General features: G+C 45.4%; 1 protein-coding gene across 12 annotated transcripts in view; it reads left to right on the top strand.

Annotated features, from left to right (window-relative positions):
- RNF216 (ring finger protein 216) overlaps positions 1-20,883 on the top strand; it is a 75,945-nt gene that overhangs the window by 42,046 nt on the left and 13,016 nt on the right. For all 12 annotated transcript variants that reach the window (XM_079320444.1, XM_079320442.1, XM_079320448.1 and 9 more), the window contains one exon: positions 19,737-19,834. In XM_079320444.1, coding sequence (XP_079176570.1) covers positions 19,737-19,834 — 98 coding nt within the window. The remainder of the gene's footprint in view (positions 1-19,736; positions 19,835-20,883) is intronic.

The following is a 20,883-nucleotide window of genomic DNA, read 5'->3' as shown; positions in this document are numbered from 1 at the left end:
TCTGTCTTCAGGGTTGCAGCTTGAAACACAACATCCGTGATGCCATTCAGGAGCCGAGAGGTGAGCAGCTCTCCCCGAGGCTTTTTCTGATTGAAAACCTCATATGCACCAACAAAGCCAGCCTGCAGCTTAAAGGGTTTGAGTTTTTTTTTCCTTTCTGGGCCCTCCTTTAAGGGCAGAGGTTAAAACAAAGCAGATGCTCTTGGATGGTGCCTCTGCTCTTCGAGGCAGTTGCTGTTGGAGGACTTGGCTCCTGACACGTGAGGGGAGGATGCTCCCTCCTATTTGCCAGCAGATGTCAGGCTTAATAAAAACCCCAATCTGGAAGAGCTGCATGATCCCCCTGAGTGAGAAGTATCAGTGCTGTTACTGCATTACCTCCATCCCTTAGTTTGTTTGTGCAATTACCCATGTAAGTAAAACTTGAAAGTGCCTCCTTACAGCACCTTCTCCCCAAAGAAGGGAAAGGATTGCAGCTATTGGAGTGGCCTGCAGGGAGAGGGATGGATTTTTCAGGTAGCTGGAAGCAGTGCCAGGTTGGGTGTTTGCATGGTAGCCTGCTACTATATTTAGTTTTTCTTGGCCTCCCAGAATGAGCACATTGAACCTTTCTAGATATGGAGATAGGCACAGCACCAGCCAGCCCTGAACATGGCTTGCCAACTTCTGAGCTTTATTTGTTGTTTAGAACCTTGGTCTTCACTGTTCTGTGTCTGGGGTGGAGGATAATGAGATGAGGTTACGTGAACAAGAGTTAGTTTTTTAGGTGTTCTCTCTGCAGTTAATAACTGGGGATTTTTTAAGAAAAGTATCTCTATTGGAGGGTTTTGTTGTCCTGTAGCTTTAACCCTTTGTGGTGTTTCAGGTGTGCAGAGTTAGGAACAGGTGCTTTGCAGGAGTTATTAGCTGACTTTTCCAGTTTTGTACCACAAACTAGCATGCAGGATACTTTCAGACACAAACTTCTTATACTCTGAGATGCTTTGAATAATTCTGACCTACCTACCCATGTAGTTAAATGAAATATTTTTTTCTTCCTGGAACTTCCTTCTGGTTGCAGCTGTTGTACAAGCTATAGATTTTTGGATTTGTCAGAAAACCATGACTTCAGACCACTGGGATTTCGGTGGGTGGGTGAAAGTGCTAACAGATTAATGAGTCTCACTTAGCATCTCCATCTGCCAGACTAAACCTTGTTCTGCACAGGAGACTTAACACAGCTGGTTTGAGCTGGTCTGTGAAGGCAAAGAACCCTTTACCTAGTCCAGGCTGACCCCTGATATTAAAAAAAAACAAGCACTGCAGTGTCCTGGATATAATTATGTTTGCCCAGAGAAATTGTGGGTTCCTCATCCCTGGAAGTGTCCAAGGCTGGGTTGGATGGGGCTTGGAGCAGCCTGGGACAGTGGAAGGTGTCCCTGCCATGGCAGGAGGTGGAACTGGATGAGCTTTAAGGTCCTTTCCAACCCAAACCATTCTGTGATAGATTTCCTTTTCCTGGTCCAAGCACTGCAGTGAACTCAAGGTGTACAAATGAGTAAAAACAATGGGAAAATGCAGGGAATCCCCTGAGGACTAAGTAGAAGCCCTGGGTCCTCACCAAACACATGGATCAGGTGCCTTGTCTGATATTTAAACTCTCATATATTGCTGTGACACTTGCAATTCCTTTCCCTGTGCCTTGCCTCCATAAGCAGATAAATTAAAATGTGTGGCATAAATGAGGATCCCCACAAGGGTGTCTCATACCAGGGGGAAATGCTTGGGAACAGCCGTGTGTGCAGCAGGGCTCTCACACTGCAGTTGGCTCCAATCTCTGTCACTGTGAGGGGCAGCCTCAAGGTCCAGCTGTGAGCAGGAATGAGATGCCTGATGAGGCAAGAGCTGCTGTGCATTAGCTGTAGCTGTTGGTTTTTCTGTTCCCTCCTGTGAGCTCTGAAAGTGAAATGGAAATGAAGTAGCTGCTGAATAAGAGACATGTTATCCCTTGCCTGCATCCGTTTATAGGTGGCAAGTTGCCATGGCTAAGACACTGATCAATTGTTACTCTGAAATCAGGGGTTATTCTTCAGCTTTTTTATTTTTTTTCCCTAGAGAAATGGGATATCTGCCATCTCTAGTGCCCAGGAAGTATCTGCAAAAGTGAGTGTTGGTATTAGTGTGGGTGCCTGCACACTCTCCTGCTATTCCTGGACACAAGTTCTCTAATTTTTCCCTTGCCTGTGAGATTGGATAAACAGCCCAGAGGCACTGGGGAGCTCCAGGGTGTGGGGGAAAGGCTGGCCTGGCTGCTTTGCTTATGTAAAACAAAAAGGCATTTACTCAGTGCATTGGGTGGACTGTTCTTGTGTGCAGTGAATTGTGCAACTGTACAACCATACCAAAGCAGACTGAGATCCTCTGACTTGTCTCCCACATGGAATCATTACAGCTGCTTGTCAGGAATATGCAAAATTCCCGTGATCTGCTTGCATGTGTTGCTCTAGATTGCTTTCTGCTCAGAGCCTTTGCAGTATCAGTGAACCTTCTTGCCACTCTCTGTGGGTTTGATGACATGCTATCCCAAAAATTTGGACTGGTTCATTTTTCTGAAGTACCTCATCACTATGGAGAAATGAAAGCAAGCAGTGCCAATTACCAGGAAAGCTGTTGTAGTCCTTGGACTTATATGTTTGGCATATGGAGTCAGATCACATTTTCTTTGTATTATGACATTAGTGACACCGAGTGTTTTGTTCTGGTTCTTAGTCAAGAATGACAGGAAGGTAGAAGACCCTTAGAAGAAGTTTAAAATTATTCTCTGCAGTCTAGAAAACTGTTTTACAGACAGTAAGATGTTAAAGCTGAGTCTCTGAGGAGAAATGTTGAGATCACTTGATGAGTCTGTCAGGGTACACCTCCAGAGATGTGTGTAACATTTTAAATGTAACAGATAATGAGAAGATAGTATTAAAAATCTAAAAGGCAGAGCTGGCTGAAAACTCGTGCTTTGAGTCATCTTGGAGCTTTTGGATCAAGTTGGAGGTCCTGATGGGAAGGGGGAAGGGGAAGACTTTTGACTTAGTTGTAAATGGAATAAAAGGAATAGATGCTTTTATAGGACCCCCTGTTTAATGGTCACTTCTGGCTCATTCTGAGCTGAAATCTATTGCTGTAACATCATCAGTCTGCAGCCCCAACACTTCCAGCTGTGATCCAGCTAGACTGGCCAGGCTGAGCCAGCCTAGGTGTGAATGCATGGCTGACTGAGAGCCATGGAGCTGAGGGACTGCAGGGAGTGGGAGCCTGGATTCAGCAGCTAACACTCCCCTGGGAATCCTGTGGTGTGGTAATTAGTGCTGCCAGGGGAGACACAACCTCAGAACACATGTGATTCAAAGGCCACAGTGCAAATTCAAAGAAGAATTTAGAGTGAGCTGTTAGATAAAGTGTAGACTGTCCCTGGCCCATGGGGAGCAGTGTGAGGAGCAGCATTCCTGCCCTGTCCATAAAGAGCTTCCTCCTTGCCCTCCAAACAGCACAGATCTAGATGGACTCTACTGACCTTACACTGGGTCATGCTAATTATGCTGGTGAAGGAACTAAGCAGCATTTTAATATTCAAGTGTAAGAGGTCTGTGTGAAAAGGGCTGTGGGTCATCACTGCATCCAAAACTCTGCTTTTGACCTGCAGAACAACCTTCGAGGGTTGTTTTTTTTTTTGGGGGGGGGGGGTTTGGGTTTTTTTTGGTGCTTTGTTAAATGTCTGTTGTTCAGGCTGAGGATAGTTGTTCTTGTGTGTGTATGTGTACTGAGAGAAAGGTTGTGCTATAAATTAGGGCTCCTGGATTTCTTCTGCTGGACCAGTGGATGTGGGTGTGAAGGGAGGTCCTGCTCTGAGTTATTCTCTGCTCATTTCTTTTTGTGATTCTCCACTTAGTGCTGGATACAGATGTTTATGCATATATTTAGGGAAGGCTGGTCTGGAAATAAGCTTCTCTTTGCAGCACTCCACCTCCCTCAGCTTCATATTTTAAAACTCTTTGTTCTCTCATAGTAATTTTCCAAGTGGATTAGTGCAGGTCACCAAGGCATCCACATCAGTGAAATACAGCAAGATGTTGCTGTCATCTCCCAAAACACTCCAGCACTCACCCCATTGCTTATCAACCCACACTCCAGTAATCCTAATAGCTGTGTCAGAGCAAGATTAACAGAAAATCCAGGCAAATATTTATGGTTCCCTTCAAGGTATGTATTAATCAGAGAATGTGGAGTAGATGCTTTATGAGGAGAGCTTGGAAACCTTGTTCATGTGGGCTGAGGAGGGATTCTGCTAGGCTGGGTAATCTGCTGCCAGCTTGGGGATGAGGCATGGGGCAGACAATGCAGGAAAGGATGCAAGATTCCCAAGTGGAATGGGGAGAGAAGCAACTGCAAATGAAAAAGGGAGGATAAGGAGCTGTTTGTTCTTCTCAGTGCTATTGCAGCCTTGCATGGCTGCTCAGTGGTGAAAGAAAACAGAAGAAACATAAAGACAAAGAAGAGGAGGAGCAGGTTGAAAAGAAAGAAACAGAAGAATCATGCAGCAGAGTGGCATCTAGGGAAGCAGCACTGGCTGGGAGGTGGCAGTTTTTAACCATGGTGAAACTGGATCCCCTTTGTCTATGGGGCAGTGCAGGTTCATGGAGTGATATGGGAGGGCTGGTGAGATGCAGCTTCCTCCCACAGTGTACAGCTGGTCCCACGAGGATTGGGTGCCTGACTCCAATCTTGTAATGGTGAGGGTACTTCCCCAGTTTTAAAACATCTCATAAAAATATCTAAACTATTACTTTAACACAAGCATATCAACGCTGACCAGAACTATTGGAAAATCTAGTGAGGAGCATGATGGATGCTGCAGCTGAGCTCGAGTCAGGCAGAGACCAGAGATCTCTGAAGAAAGTGCTGGAAAAAAAATCTATTCCTGGCCATAGCTCTGAGCTCTAGGAGATGTCTGTACTGTCCTTAGCGTGCTATAGTCAAATACTGCTTTGTGCCTGGAAAAGATAATCACTAATGCTTATAAATATGGCTCCCTCTTTTCCAGAGGGGAAAAAAAGCAGGATTCCTTGTAGTTTGTGTGAGTTTAGGGGGTATTTTGTTCTGGCTCAGCTGCAGAGCTGTGACACCAGAGGGAGTAGGTGAGCCTTGAATAGCTGCTTTCAACAAAAACCAGCAGCAAATAATCACAGCCTTTGCAAGAGGTAAATTAAAACCATCTCCAGCCTGGAAAACATGCACAGCTCAGCATCTTTTCTCCATAAATATTTCCCTGCTGTTGAATCTCTGTAACCCTTTCAGAGCCCAGCAGCTGTCATCTTCCCTGCTTTAGGTGAGTCCCCTCCTCACAATGTGCTCTCTGAATGGCTGCTGAGCAGGGATTTTGGAACTGAGCTCTGTCAGAACTTATTGGTTAAAGTGTTGGTATGAAACCAATTTGGCTTTCCTGCATGGCATTGGTCAGTCTGACATCCCCATGGAGCAGTTGTTTGCACTGAAGCAGTGAATTTGGATTTTTTCTTTGTGTTTCTGTTGCTGAAGCAGCACTTCAGCTGTGGAGGAGATTGATCTTAGTGTCTTCTGTTCCACTGTAAGCATGGGGCTTGTCCAGCTTTTGCACACCCAGCAGGACCACTGAAGGAGCTGGAAGTGTGGGGTTTTAACATTTGTGTGATCACAGCCAAGAGGTTCTTTCCCACCCTGTCTTAATGGCACTGCATCCTTATCCTTACAGACACTGTGAGGCAAACGTGGAATTCTGCTCTGAGCAAGCTGAGAGTGAGCTGCCATAAGAGGGCTCCAGAGCCCTGTTCTTGGCTGTGTTCCTTTGTGGAGCCACTTTCCCTTTTTCTTTATCAGTATGTCCAAGCTGCCTTAGCAAAACCCTCTTACACCTGCTCTAAATATCATTTCTTATTGCACTTCTCAGACAGGTTATGAACCTGGGTCTCTTCTTTTTAACCAGAACTACAAAAATGTGCATACTACAAAAATGCCTTGAGTAAAGCTTATTTTTTTAGAATAGAGGAGATTTAGCTTAGGAAGACTCTTTCCCTTCTTCTGGTGCAACCATGGCCCCAAAGCAGGAGCTGTGCCAGTCCAGCTGCAGGGAGAGCTGCCCATGTTGAGGTTCATCTGTATGCAGGGTGCTGCCTGCCAGTCTGGTAATGAGCACAATGAGCCTGGGATGGGCTTTGGGCAGGGGAGGGAGTCCTGTTGCCATGACAATACAAATTGCAATGGATGACTCTTCAGATAAAAGAATCACGTTTTTAAAGGAGAAAAAAAATAGTGTGAAACAATAGCAGAAAGATGGTGTGAGGAAAAAAAAAGTGTGAAATAATAGCAGAAAGATATGGTGTGAGTTCTAGCTTTGAGGTACAGCTTGGGAGAAGATGATGGGGCTGTAGATACTAATTCTGCAAATGTTCTTCCCCTCAGGGTGTGGAGGAGCATTAAGAAAATGAGGCAGGAGCCAAGCCTCCTATGAATAAGCGTCTAGAAAGTTTTCCTTGCAAATATTTGGACGTGCAGTAATGAGTTCCAGTAACAGCTGAGTGCTGACTGCACCATGGGAGGCTCTGGGACTGTGCACTGGTAGCCTGGGTACCAGGAGGCTCCAGTGGAATGGTGGGCATGGGGCAGGTGGACAACTGTCCATGTTTCTGTTCCTTGAGCAGATTCCTCTGTGTCACCACTCTCTGGAGCAAAGTCACTGTGCCCTGGAAGCCAGAGGCAGTAAGGATGTATTTATAGGAAAGACAGAGAAGTCCAATATACTAGCCCTGCTCTAGGGGCTTTTTAGGAATCTGCCTGCTGATACTGTTTAGGTGGAACATTTCTAATCCTGCTGTGAATCCTTGTTAAAGACAGGTTTTGTTTTCAGTCATGACCAGTGTAAAATCTGTTTCTACTTTGAACTGGCACCTTTTTTAACACAGACTCCAAAGAATCACAGTAAAATAGGCTTTTTTTAACTGTCACTCTCTCAAAATTATTCACAAGGTGAAACTAAACTTACCCAGTTGCCTGTAATTCAGGCTGTGTTATGATTCCACTGATGTCACAGACAGTTGTGTTGAGCACAAATAGACATTCCAAGGAAGGATGGGATAATTAGAAGCAATCCAGTGATTCTTGTGACTGTATAAAAATAACCAGACTTTTTTAAGGATGAGTTATTTTTGGGAGCCTCGTGTCAAAAAGGGCTTGTGGGGTTTTGCATTTGAGAACAGTGAAGTCAGATGTTATACCTGCTTGGGTTTGGGTTTTTTTTTCTCTTTTTTTTCCTCTGAGTAAGATCTATGCTGAGGGTCTTGCTTTATAAACTAAATTGGCACTGGAAGTTGTTGGGATAAGTAACACAGGCCACTGACTTGCTGGCAAGGGAACATCAGCCTCAGGTTTAGCAGTGGGACCCAAGTGGCCCAACAGTAGGTAGTGAAGATCAGATTTAGAGATTTACCAAGACTGTTTTAAATAATACACCCAGAGAAAGATTTGCAGTTTGGAGCTGGGTGATACCTCCCTGACCTGTGTTTATTTTGGTGGTTTATTGTGACTTGTGGAGGGGGAGCTTTCTCCTGTCCTGTAACAAGACTGCTGTAAGCCACAGTGTTTTTCAAGCTACTCCTAAAAAACTGCTCTTCCAAGGGAGAGGTTCTAGGTTGGTGGTCAAAACCAAAAGGTGAAGCTTTTTGTGTTTCCTGTTACAATACATCCTCTTTGTGCTCCTGGGAAGTCAAACAATAGTGTTTATATATTAAAAAGGGGGGAGAGGGTTGAGGGTCTTTGGCTGCTGGGCAGCATCTAACCCACCACACCAAACCCTTTGACAAAGGTACTGGGTTGTAGAATGTGTTACCAAAGATTCAGCTTATGGACCTGAGCATGGATAAATGAAATTGAAGATAAATGTTGGAGTGTGCTCTACTAGTGGGAATTCCTGGAGGTCAGTAGGAGACTTTGCCCAGAGTGAAGCAGTTTGTTCTTAGGTCTGGTGTGGGACAGAGCAGTATTTTCTTTGATGTGAAGGGGAAGAGGACATCTTGTGATGTTTGGTTTTCCCTTCTGACTGGAACTCTTGGTTATGGGGGCTGGTGCTGGGGAGGGAGGAGGTGCCATTCATGCATGTGGAGCCACTGCAACTACAAAGCAGTGATTCCTTGACTTACCCTAAAATTATGAAGCTCCAACTATGTAGTTTCCTCAGAAATAAAAATATCCCCTCCAAAAAAAAAAAACCCAACGAAACTACATTAAGTGATGTTTTGGGATTTTAAGATGCCCTATGAGCATCACACTGACTTTTTTCCCCAAGCACCATTGTGCTGTTAAGACCTGACAAATAAGCTCAGGTTAACTTTTACTTCTGGACTCGTAATCTGTTCTGTGGTTTCCACCCAATACTGCTGCATTGTTTCATGTGATTCTGAAAGTGAAACAAAAATAAAATTGTCCCGTCAGCTTTTCTCATTGATGTATCTGAAATAAGTTCAGTGTGCTGCTGGTGAGTGATTTTTTTCAGTGCAGGGGCATCTCAACTTCATCTGTGTGTTAAGTGAGTTTAAATGTGGCTGTGGTTACTGGTGTTAATGTAAAAGAATGTTTTTTCATTAAAAACAAAAAAAACCCCAGAGTTAATGTTCCTGAATGAAATAACTTCTGACTCCCCTTATTTTTCGATTAAGCATACCCGTAGTTGAGGTCAGGAATTCAAAATAATATCTGATGGAAGAAACCTAGAGGTTTGCTAAGCAAACACAAACATGCCACAACTAAAAGGTCAAATGCATTCTTGATGTAAATGAAATTTTCAGCCGGTTAATTCCAGCAGATGCATCAGTAGGATTGCGTGTAAAGGCAGATATTGGGAAAAGAGTCCATCAGCAGTGCCCTAGCAGAGCAGGGGAGCAGAACTCCCTAAACTGCTGCTTGCTGCTGCTTTGTTTCTTTCCCTTCCCTTTTGTGTTCCTTCAGAATGAGCCATCTGTGCAGTTCTCTGTGCTGGTGCAGGGCTGGCGGAAGCGGGAGAAAAGCCCTTTAATCCTTATAAGGGGGACGGCACTGGCCTCTGGTGTTTCCGGAGTTTTAAGGAAGTCACTGAAGTTCCTCTTGGTTGACTCCCCTCCACAGAAATGTGACAGATGGGTATTTTCCTTTTATGGCCAATAAGCCTGGTTTCCCTTTGCAATAAAATCCTGGGTCAGAAGTGGAAGCGAGAAGTTGGGCAGGAGGAAGGGGCTGGTCTTAGCAGAGCCCAGTGGGTGGGGATGGCATTTGCAACATAGCAAATTCTAGGCTAAAATAAACCAAGTTACAACATCGACCCTGAGGTGATGGGTTTGTTTGTTTGAAGGGTGCCATAGATTTTTCAGTCCTGTTGCTTAAGACAGCAATTAGGAATTGTGACTCTCCTTAATTTCATGGGGAGAGGTTTATCTGTTCCAAACCCAAAATGGTTTTCAGTGTCTGATTGAGTTTAGATAATTTTGATTGAGTCTAGATAAGCACAGGAGAACAATACACACTTCTCTGCAATCTCCTTTACACCAAGTGAAATGTCTTGGCTTCTTATGGATGTCTCAGAATAGTTTTCTTCCTGAACCCTAAAGAGCCATTTTGTACCCCAGTTAATGTCTGTGCCTGATGTTTGGCACTGGTGTCATTCATTAGCTAGAACAGGTAATGTCCCTCTGGGTGGTAATTGCTGATGGCTTGGACAGCCAAAAGCCAGCTTTGTCAGCCAATAATATCTTTTACAAATAATTTCTGGCTACAAATGGTTTGATGAATTTGAACCTTAAAAGTATTTTTCTAATAAAGTCAATCTCCTGTTTCTTGCTAAAAGTGCTTCATATCCTGTTTCACGAGGTTATTGCAAATGGCTCATTTGGCACTCAGTTAAATTGCTCCTTTTTTAAGTGGTACAGCTCATGTTTCTTCCATGCAAAACCTATTGGCTGACACTCTATTTTTGGTTCTTATGTGGCACTTGAGAGACAAAAAAAAGACAGTAACTAGTTAGAAGAGTCTCTTGTGATGCTTCTGTGATTGTTTCATTCCAGCCACCCCTCACTAGATCAGTGTCCAGTTGCAGGGGTATGGTTGGGGCTCCTCTCTTGGAGAAAGGTGTTTCCATTCCTTGCTGGTTGGCAGTGGGGTTTGCTACCATGGAAAGCCTCTTCCCCAGGGTCACTAATTGGTCAGCAGGAGCTAAATGCTTCCCCATGTGCTGGGGAACCACTTTGGAAGTGGTTTTCAGTAGCATCCGCATATTCTTCAGCTCTGTTTTAATAGTGCTTGTGATCATGCTTTTTTCTTTTTTCCTTCCTATCCTTGTCTTTACAATAGACATCCTGGGAAAATGGGAACAGGATCTGGAAGTTGCTCTGGGGCTGGGGAAATGCCTGAAACCGGTCTGTGTCTAAATACCTCACTTGTGCTGCCAAAATGGTTGATTTAATCTTTGGGTATCCCACCCTCTGCATTCTTGTCTTTGGCTCGTGAGGGTGTTGGACTTAATCCTTTGAGAGGAACTGCATGTACAGCACAGTTAAATAATCCCCCCTTTGGATAACATAACCCCACAACACCAGTTTTGATCCTTACTTTACATCCAACCATGCCAAAGCTCTCTGTACTTGCAGTTCTTGTGTTTTTTCCTTCTCTGTGGGTATAGGAGGAGGGAGATGATTTGTGTGGTAAAGGTGAGCAGTGGACCCATCCTGCACCAGGAGCACCATTCATCTGTGACCTGGATGTTAGGATGGCTTTCTCCTGAATCAAGGGTTCTCCCCTCAAAACTGAATTGTCATCAGCAGTACAACATGAAATATTCCAGTTTGCTTTGCTGTTGTAGTTGGGTCATGGCAGCAATTACTGTTGCTGCTTGGGAATGAGCTGGGTCTCAAACAGATCCCTGGAGATGAGGTGACTTGTGCTTTTGGGGGGTTTTCTGCTTTTACAGATAACAGGCTTGCAACATCTCTGCTTTGTAGACAAGTCGTGTCATGCAAATCATTGAGCAGCATTAATTAACCTCGTGTGCTCCTGCAGGGGAAGAGGGGAACCAGTCCTTCTGATGGGTGTTTGTGAGCATAGCAGAAAGGGAACTCTTCACTGGGGATTTCACAATGCCAAGGCTGCAGGGTGCTGTTCCAGTCTCACCCCTGTTGTGTAGGGCTGTGTCCCACACAGCTCTGGGAGCCCACAGACTTTGTAGGGGTTCCAGGAGTTGTTCCTGGCCTCTTTTTTTTTCCCAGCCTCCTGCCTGGTCTCAGATGGCTGTGCAGAACTCAGCTTGTCTTGCTGCATTACCAGCTGTTGTTCAGAGCTGCTGCAGGTGCAGAGGCTCCCTTTGGAGTTGCTAACTCAGCTTAGCCTCAATGTCTGCAGATCTGAGGTGGTTTTTTCTCTTACTCCAAAACCTTTCCAAGCCCCACATTTTTTCCACCACTAATAAAAAAGTGAACTGAAAGGGATTATATGACTTTACTGAAAAAATTAAATTACAGGTTAAACAATTTTTCTACTTAGAAGACAAAACACATCCTGAATTACCCTCGTTTGGCAGGACATTGCAGCACTGCTCCAGTAACCTGCCTGTTCCCCATGGGAGTTAAGGCTTTGATCAGCTTTGATCAGGATTAGGCTGCTCTGGGGTCAGTAGCCACTTGGCTCAGTGGCCTTAGGTGGCTCTGTCCTTTCTGCCTGGCTCCTGGTGGGGCTGGTGGGTCCTCCCCAGTGTCCCTCTGCTCCCTGCAGCCTTAGGAAGGCACATTGCATGGTGCAGGGCCAAACAACCTTAGCAGAACTTTAAGAATCACCCACAAATTGTGGTTTTAAGGCATTTTTCACCATTTCTGCACCAAACAGATCCCCAGGCTCAGCTGGTGGGTGCTTTAAGTATGGGAGGGAATGGGAACATCACTCAGGGGCTCTGGAAGAGGAATCACTAAGTTGCCAGCACATCTATTTCCCTGAGTAGTCTTCTAGTTTGTTTTGTTGTATACTTGTCTGCTTGATATATTTTATTATCATTGTTATTCAGATACAAAATAATAGGTTTTATGCTGCAGGAGGAAATCAGTGCATTCCTGCACTGGAGCTCAGGTATGAATTCTTTCACCACTGGCTCTGCTCTGTCATTTTGTCTTTTTCAGAGGTTCCAGCAGGCTGCTGCAGGGCTGTGGGTTCTGGTTTCTCCACTGCATTTTTTAAACACAGCAAACGAGCCAGAGGTGACTCAGTGTCACCTTGGTGAAGGTGCTAGATGAAGGTTAGCAGTTCACAAAGCCATTTTCATACCTCTGTGGTAAATATTGCTACTATAAATATAGTGCAAATGTGTCTTGTCTGCACAGTGCTCATGTGGGGAGCAGCAGGTAGGAAGTGACTGAAGCACACAGGCATTAAAGCAGTAAATCATCCGAATTTCTGAGTTTTGAAGAAGGCCAGTTATCCCTTTGCTTTCTATTTTCTCGATCAATGCTCATTCCCCAACTTTTTTTATTTTTTTTTTTGTTTAGTCTGGCCTGTTTAAAGCTAGGAATTTTACTTTGGGAGTTTTCCCTCATTTGGGTTTCATTTCCCAGGCAACACAAGCTGTGTTTGCCCAGTGTCTGAGGGTGGATTTGCACCCAGACCAAAGCTGTTTACCAGCCTCAGTTCACCTTCCCCCATCCCTTGCTGGGGTTGTGATGATCTGGAGTGTCAACTTCTGTTGTAGGTAGAGATTGCAGTTAAAAAGGCTCTAAATTGAAAACAAGGAGTGTTAATGCTGCTAAATTACCATCAAAATTGCTGTATTGCAAAGACTCCTTAAAAAGGGTTGTAGGTGTGTTACATAAACCTGGGTCTCCGTGAAATTTTTAATGGAGGAGAGGACATATCTAACAGAGTTCCTCTTTCTGATCATTTTGTGTTATAATAAAATCTGGGAAACTGTAGAGAGAGAGAAAACCAGGGAAAAAATAGGACCAGTTTGGAGGAGGCTCTCTCTGGGTTCTGCCACCCATAGGGTCGGGGTTTGTGTCTGGGGTGGTGGAGGAATTTCTTTATCATGTGGTGGTGTAAGAGGGAAGTTTCAAAATTAACTTCAGTAATTGTTCCTCCTCTCAGTCTCACAATGCATCGTTAGCAGGTACCTCTGCAAATGAGATACCTTATTAGCCTTTACCTTCCTGGCATCCTTGGGTGCAACCCCTGGGCAACCTCCCAGAGTTACCTTTAAAAATCGAGTTGCTTGTCTTGAAATCTGAATCTATGCCTCTCCCGAGGTCTCTATTGTTTCCACCAATTCCACAATCAGATTTCATCATTTAGTGTTGCAGCTATTGGGAGCAACATCCCTTTTTCTGTGAGATTGTGCAGAGGATTACATGGATAACCTCCTGGATGTGCTCTGCTGAATTGAGTACGGGAATGTGCACTGGGGGAGGGCAGGAGGGGCAGCTGCTGAGCCTTTGAACTCCTCTGCTAGTATTTAATTATTTACCTTGGCTGGGAAGGCAGTAGCTGTTATCTGCAATCAGTGCAACAGATCTCAAAGCTGTGCTTGACAGCTACAGATGTGCTTCCAGTAGCACGTGTTGGGTTTCTCTTAACTTTTTCCCTGGGAAGGAGGGATATAACCTCAGGTATAGTGATTTAGCCAACACACAGTCGGTGTGAGGTCCCAGGATATACTTAACCTGCCTTTCTAAAGTGGCCAAGCAGTGTGTTTCTCTACCTGCACTGCAGGTGGACTCATGTTGGTGGGTGACCACCTCTGGGTATGACACAGTTTCCCCTGTACCCAGACTTAGTGTGCTGATCTGGAGAGATGCTCTGTGTGACACCAACCTGCTCAGGGCTGGGGACTAGCTTTTAACAAAAAAAACCCCATAATTTTGGTGAGGAGAGCTTATCCTTGTGAGAAACACTTGTTCCTCAGCTCAGGGAAAGGCATCCTGGTGCAATGGATGTGTGATGCAAATGCTCCAGTGTTCTTTTCTGCAGCCAACCTGCTGCCTGCACCTTTTGATGTATTTCTCACAGCCCTGGAGCTGGAGAGAAAGTAGCTTTGAAACAAACATACTTATTTATAAACATTCCAGAGAATGAAAAAACCATTGTTTTGTTCAAGATCAAATTAAATATGACCTTTCTCCGTGAAAGCTGTTTCTCAAACTCAGGTTACCCTGAGTGTGAGATCAAGGAGCAGTTTCTTGTGCTGGTGCTGTTTCCACCTCTGGCCAGCCACGGGGTCTGTGGTGCTGAGCAGCACTTCTTGTGTGAATATGCAGATATTTTTGCTTCATAGGTCTCTAACCACTTCACCCACACCAGCAGCTGTTCTGGCTTTTTACAGTCAAAGTCTGGAGAGGGAAAAGCTTATTTTGGTTTTGTCTGTGTGTTTCAGAAACTTTCTGAATTACAGATATGAGATAATCCTAGTGACTTAGGCAAGAGGTGGGAATTACCACACGTTTCTGGTTCTGGGATTCTGACACAGACAACCCAAACCTTCATGGGAACCAGACTGGAAGGAAATTAGTATTGAGTATCTCCAGTATCTTAGAGATGTGGTAGGACTAAAATATTATTAATTTAACAAGAACAGGCAAAACAGAATACATTGGTTTAGATTTTTGTAATGGTGTTTAATATATGGCTGTTTAGCCTCTTTAAAAGAATGGACTTGATGGAGATCTTTTCCAATCTTAATAATTCTGTGATGCTGTTCTATGGTTCTTGGTGCGTTTTGGATATAAGTGCATGTTTTCCTCATCCAGCTTTTAACTCCTGGTCACTCTTAGGTCTCTATTTTTATCCCCCAGCACATTCTTACAGCCTAATCCAAGCATGTCCCTTTGCTTTATTTCCCCTGTGACCTGTCCCCAGGAGAGGAACCCCCGGGTTTTCCCGGTTTTTCCCGGATTTTCCCGTTTCCCTGTCTCTGTCCCTGCCGTGCGAGCGGCCGCCGCTGAGCGGCAGCGCTGCCTGGGGAACGCCGAGCTCCGGGGAGCTGCAAACCCGCACACCCACTGTGTCCTCCCAGCCAAGGCATGGCACTGCCTTCTCCACCCTGCCTGCGATTTGTGTTTGGGGCTGGTACCTGCTGCCTGTCAGGATATTGCCACACAGTTCGTGCTGGAAGGAGTTTCCCTGCACTGGGCAGTCAGGGATCTGCGGAGTTGGGATCACTCCTCCCTGTGCTGGGTGTTTGTACATCTCTAAAGAGGGGTCTCTTACCCAAATAGATTGTCTTGGGCTGGATTATAGCCTCTTTATCCCAGCTTAACATATAGGAAATCCTAGAAACAGCCCTGAAGGAGTGTGTTCATGAGAGCTTATCCGTGCTTAAAGATTGTATTCATTTAGCCACTTCTGCATCAATTTTTAGTTAAGGTCGATGCAGCTTCATGGACAGTGAGACTTTGTGGGGAGCAAGACTCTGTGGTTCTTTATTTTCCCATTAACTCATCAGGTTGGGAATTGCAGCTCTTTAATTAAAGCAGCACAGTACAGACTGGCCCTGAGGTGCTGTTCTGAGGCTTGCATTCACATCTGCTTTTGGGTAAAGCTCAGCCTCTTTGGGGTCAGCCTGTGCTATTGCATGTCCAAGAGCAGGAGGAAGCAGCAAATCAATCACTGGGGCTCTGTCCCAGTCTGCTCACCTCCCTCTCAGCCAACACCCCACGTGTGCCATGGGCAGAGAGCGCCGCAGCCCGCACCTCGCCCTTGCTGCAGGGGGCAGGGAGTCGTGGCAGCACAAGGATTTAATTACCCAGCATATGGAGAGTGAGGGGAGCTCAGAGCCCCCCTGGGAGCAGAGGGCGGTGACAACAGCCGGGCCATCGCCTCTTGTTGTTCAAGTGGAGTTTCCCCCACCCTCCCTGCGTTTTGCTCAGTCACTGAAGAGCTCAGTGTAAACTCCTACAGCACAAGCAGGAATGCCGTGGGCAGTGGGGCTGGGATCCCTGCGGATCATCTGATGTTTTTGTCCATGTGGCATTTGTTTAGGTTGCAATTGGGAAAAGTGATTGCTGTTACTGTGGCCAAGACAATGTGGAGACTGGCAAGGAAAAGTTGACTACTTGGGATTTTTACCCCCCTGCTGAGTGGGATGGACTTTGGAGAGTTATTTTTAGTTGATGGTAGAGTGGAGAAAAAGTCTGGGTTGTGTTTAAAACTGTAGCCTCCATTAGAAGTACCAGCAGAAGTGCTGAGGAAGGTGGTAAATTCTTATAAAACAATTCCTGCTACCTTCATTTAGTGCTGGGACAATTAACAAGGGTGTTGAAGGATTGTGCTGCCCACAATTTAGTAAGCAAAGTGTCCACCCTTGGCCAGGCTGGCCCTGAGCACAGAAAGCTGCACATCCACCACTGACCCTGGGAACAAAGGATCCTCCTGAACCCAAACATGTTTGTGTTAATCCTGGCTGCTTCCTGGCAGGCAGCAAGAGGAAGCAGAGCCACTGCCTCCAACAGATGTACAGTGAGGAGATTACAGGGTGCGATTAAACACCCTCTCCATCACATCCTCCCTGGCCCTGTGCAGCAGAAATGGACTGTCCCAGGCTGCCTGCCAAGCTGGGGCAGATGTAACAGGCAGCACTTTCTTAATCTCTTGTCTCCATGCCTGGTTTGGAGCTGTTTCCTAATGCCAAAACTTCCTCAGCACCTAAAGCCTTAGCTCTACCTGCCTGTGAGGAGGAGTGGGCTGGGAGAAGGCAGGAGAACTCATGGAATTCTCAGCATCCAGAATTGATGCACTCAGCTGAGCTGCTGTTAAAGCTAAAGTACAAGTGGCCCTATCTGAGTACAGCAGGGTTTGCTAAGGGACCAAGTGCTGAAAAAGTTGGGAAGGATCTTTATTTTAATGGAGTTACTTTTTTGGCTTCTGCACTTGGAGTAGGTGATTTCAGGACTGGGAAAATCTTCTTCTCTCTTTGTGGGTTTAGGTGGTGCTTTATATTGCTGTAGCCAGTCTAGCTGCAAATGCTGCTCTTCCTATGGAAATAGTCTGAGTTGGTTGCAAAAAATTAGCTATTCCACTGCATGTTTAGGTTAATTAATATGGTAATGGGAGAGTATCTTCCATTATCAAACGAAGGGCTGATTCTGAAATAAAAGAAAAATTGGAAATTTTGTGGGGATTGTAGAGTTTAGAATTGTCATTATGTGAGATGTGTGTGCATCAGCCAAGTGGGTTGGATTTGACTCAATAGAAATTAAAAAAGGTCACTTTTCCTGGGCAAGGGCTGTGATCTCAGTTGTGGTACCAGAGCAGTAGCTGTTGCTTGAGCCATGGGCTTCCTCCCCAGTTCTGTGTGAACAGATCCAACAATGTGCCATTGTTTTGGATAGAATAAGGGGAAAAAATCCCAACAGATTGTGCTAATGACACGTGTGTGGAGCATATTCCCAAGGCTGCTGTGGAGAGGACATGGCTCAGCCAGAGGCAGCACCAGGTGACACTCGGGAGTCAGGAAACCACAGGAGCATCCCCTTCATGGGGAGCATTGGCACAGGCACAGCTGCCTGTGGGTTTGCAGCTCCTTGAGGACAACACAGCTTGGGAGGGATCCCAGAAATGTGCACAGCTGTGGTGGCCCCGCAGGGGAGCCAATACCTCCTGCCATCCCAGGAACACACATGGCCATGCCTCTTCCCTTTCTCCTTGCCTGCACAGAAATCCCTTTTCCTGAGTGCAGGAGACAACTGTTTGGCAAATAACAGCAGCCTGGGCTCCAGGGAGAGCATTGTTTCCAATAGCCACCAGGCTGGAGGCAGGAGCAAAAGGGAAGGACTTGGGATGAGGGTCTAAGTGGCACCATCTGCTTCAGCAGGGCATCGTTTGGGCAGCAGAGGAGGCTCCTGGAGTTAAGTAATTGAGAATAGCAGGCTCCTGGCTGGAAAATGTGCCAGCCCTCCTGGCAAAAAGCTGTTAAATCTCTGTTGCTGGCGTGTGGAAGCAGTTCTGTGTAACAGGGCTCCAAAGGCTCTTTTTAACCCTTGGTGTACATTAAAACAAAAACTACCTAAGGCACTTTTGATCTCGGAATGGCATATGGCCAGGTGTTGGGAGTAAAGGGGAAGGTGGGTCCTCATGGAGGTATGTGAACAGCTCCAAGTCTGATCTTCCTGTGCTGCCAACAGCCAGATGTGGCCTGCCAAAAATGCACACAAAATGGTGCCTGTTTTAACAGCTTTAGCAGGAAAACACAGAGTGTGATGAATGATTCATGAGAATCAGTAGAACCCGAGGCATTTACTGCCCCTTAAAACAGTGCCTGCCTGCCAAAGGGTGCATTTGCAAGGTGAGTGATCAGAAAATCCTCTGCAGAGTTTTTGGGATGCAGTCACAGGCTGGCTCCACACTTGCTCCAGCCCTTACCCTGCTGTCTGCAAACACGTCCAGCTCACCAGCCAGGCCCAGGAGCCTTTCATTCTCCAGATGAAAGCACGAGCAGTTGGGCATCTCCCAGCAAGCACAGATACAAACAAGGCCCCATTTTGCATCCCCCCCTCCTAGGGTGGCTTCCTTGGAAGCTTTGGCCTTCATCCTGTTTGTCTGATTCATGATCAAAAGAGTGTTGCTGCCTACGTGTGTCTTGAAGCATTTTCTTCTTTCATATCTCACATAAACGTTCGATTTCTTCATTAAAATAAAATGAAGGTAATGCAGTTGAGTAAGATCTGTCTCTGCAGTGGTCATATTTTGCTGATAGTGAGACCAGGGCTGGGAAAAGCCCTTTTGGGACCTTTTCTGGTGTGCAGAGGAAAAGGATGCTGCATAGCCAGATGGTTTTTCCTGCCAGGGGGAAGGTTGGATCTAAGAGTCCAGCCATCCTGAAGATGAAACAGTTGGATCATAAAACATGTACTTTTTTCAAGTCTGGTCTAGATGTTTTTTAATCTTCCTCAAATTAAAGGAAAATCTCTTGTTTGACCCAAAACAAAATTTTCTTTGGCCAACCAACTGAAAAAATCAGCTCTGTCCCCAGTGTTGGTCCAAGCTTCCTTCTCAATTTTGCCTCCACAGCAATCCTGCTCCATGCCACTTTACCAGTCCTGGATTAGAGCCTTATTGCTAAAGGATTTGCAAGAACAAGAGAGTTCAGCCACTTGCTCTAAGTTTAGTCCAGCCATTCTGGTTAAGTTTGTAAATATTTGTTTATCTTCTGCCTCGGTTTTATTGATGTTTCTCCACATTCTGTGTTTTTCAGCTGTTTAATCATTTCTTTTGTGAGATTTTGGAAAACTATGTGTTTGCTTATATGCCTGGAGAAGCTGAGGTTGTGATGTAAATGCAGGATTTCCATCAATGGTGGAATTAGGAGCCCTTTATATGAAGGTGAAGGATTTTAGTCAGGAAACAGATGAACTTGGTATCCTTGGGCACCACATTTTTTACCTCTGCAGTCTCCTCTGACTTGTGACTGGTGAATCTGGTAGCTGTCCCATGAGTTTTAGGTGATTAGGATTTATGGATTAATTTTATATCTATTTTCTTGTGCCTTGGAAAGGCCTTTGGCTCCCTTTATCTGTGGTCTTTGTTCTCCAAGGGAGGACAAACTTGCAGACCACTGTACTGTCCTGCCACCCCACCCTCACCTGAGAACCTGCACCTTGATGGGGGAATTTTTACAATTCTTAAAGCAGTTAATGATGTGCTGGGTCTTTTTTTTTTTTTCCTTTAATGTTTGTTATCCTCCTCAGGAAACATGTCGGAAGTGCCAGGGGCTGTGGAAGGAGCACATGAATCTCACCTGTGAGCAGCTGGCTGAGAAGGATGACATCAAATACAGGACATCCATGTAAGTGAAACTGCACAACCTGGGCAAAACAGGGAGGAGGATGAGCTGGGAATCACAACACCTTGTCCCTCAGTTTCTGCTGGCAGAGCTGAGGGGTCAGAGGCTCCCAGGATGGGATTTCTGTCTGTGAAAGATACTTGGCAGCAGATCCAGTTGGCAATTTGAGAACGTGGGAAAGTTGTCACCAACCCAGCCTGCTCCTCTGGCTGGCCCAGTGTCTGCAGGCTGGCACCTGGTCCCTCTCCGAGGTGAGAAACCCCCATTAGCATTGCTGGGGGGGAAGGGAGGGAGGCAGAGGAGTGGATTGAGTCACAGTCAGTCCTTAGTAGCCTTTGAAAATCTGAAGTGGAGACCTGCACTGTTTGCTCAGCTGCTGCTTTGTGGGAGAGGATGTGTTTTCCTCCAGAAGCTTTTGCCTGTTTTTAACCAGTTTGTAGGAATTGTTACAAAGCACAGTCACATTTTGAAATGTGCAGATGTAAATCCTGACGGTTACCCTAAAATCTTTTGGAGTTTGATTTCTCTCTTTTCTACAGTAAATGACAAAATCTCTGTCTTTAGGAAACAGGGGAATTTTCATCCATGGAGTTAAATGTCTGGTGCAGCCAAGTGGGACTTGCCCACGTTGCCCAATCCCTTCCTCTGTGATTTAGAGTCTGTCTGGCATGAGTAGAGGTTGGAAAGCTCCACCACTGGGATTTGAATGACTGTTGCTTGCTCATTCCACAGTCCCTAATTCAGAACAAAATCTTTACAGATTTGATATGATTTTTTTTTTTTTCTCTGCTGATCCTTTCCCTGTAGGAAAGAGGGATGAGAGGGAGGAGGAATGAGTTGTCATGTCCCTAATAAGGAAAAAAAAACAACAACAGTTTCAAAAACTTCAGCAGATTGTGTCTTTGGATAGATGAGTCTAGCTGCCTCAATACAATAAAAACTTCCTTTTGAAGCCCTGTGTAAGGAAAGGGAAGCCCAGCTGGAGTTCAGGCTAAACTTCCTGCCTTGCTCAAAGTTTCCCAAAAAAAATCTGCATCGACAGCATCCTGTTG

This window comes from Erithacus rubecula, assembly GCF_903797595.1.
Source record: "Erithacus rubecula genome assembly, chromosome: 17".
NCBI classification, from domain to species: domain Eukaryota; kingdom Metazoa; phylum Chordata; class Aves; order Passeriformes; family Muscicapidae; genus Erithacus; species Erithacus rubecula.
This window is presented reverse-complemented; position numbering and strand designations above follow the sequence as displayed.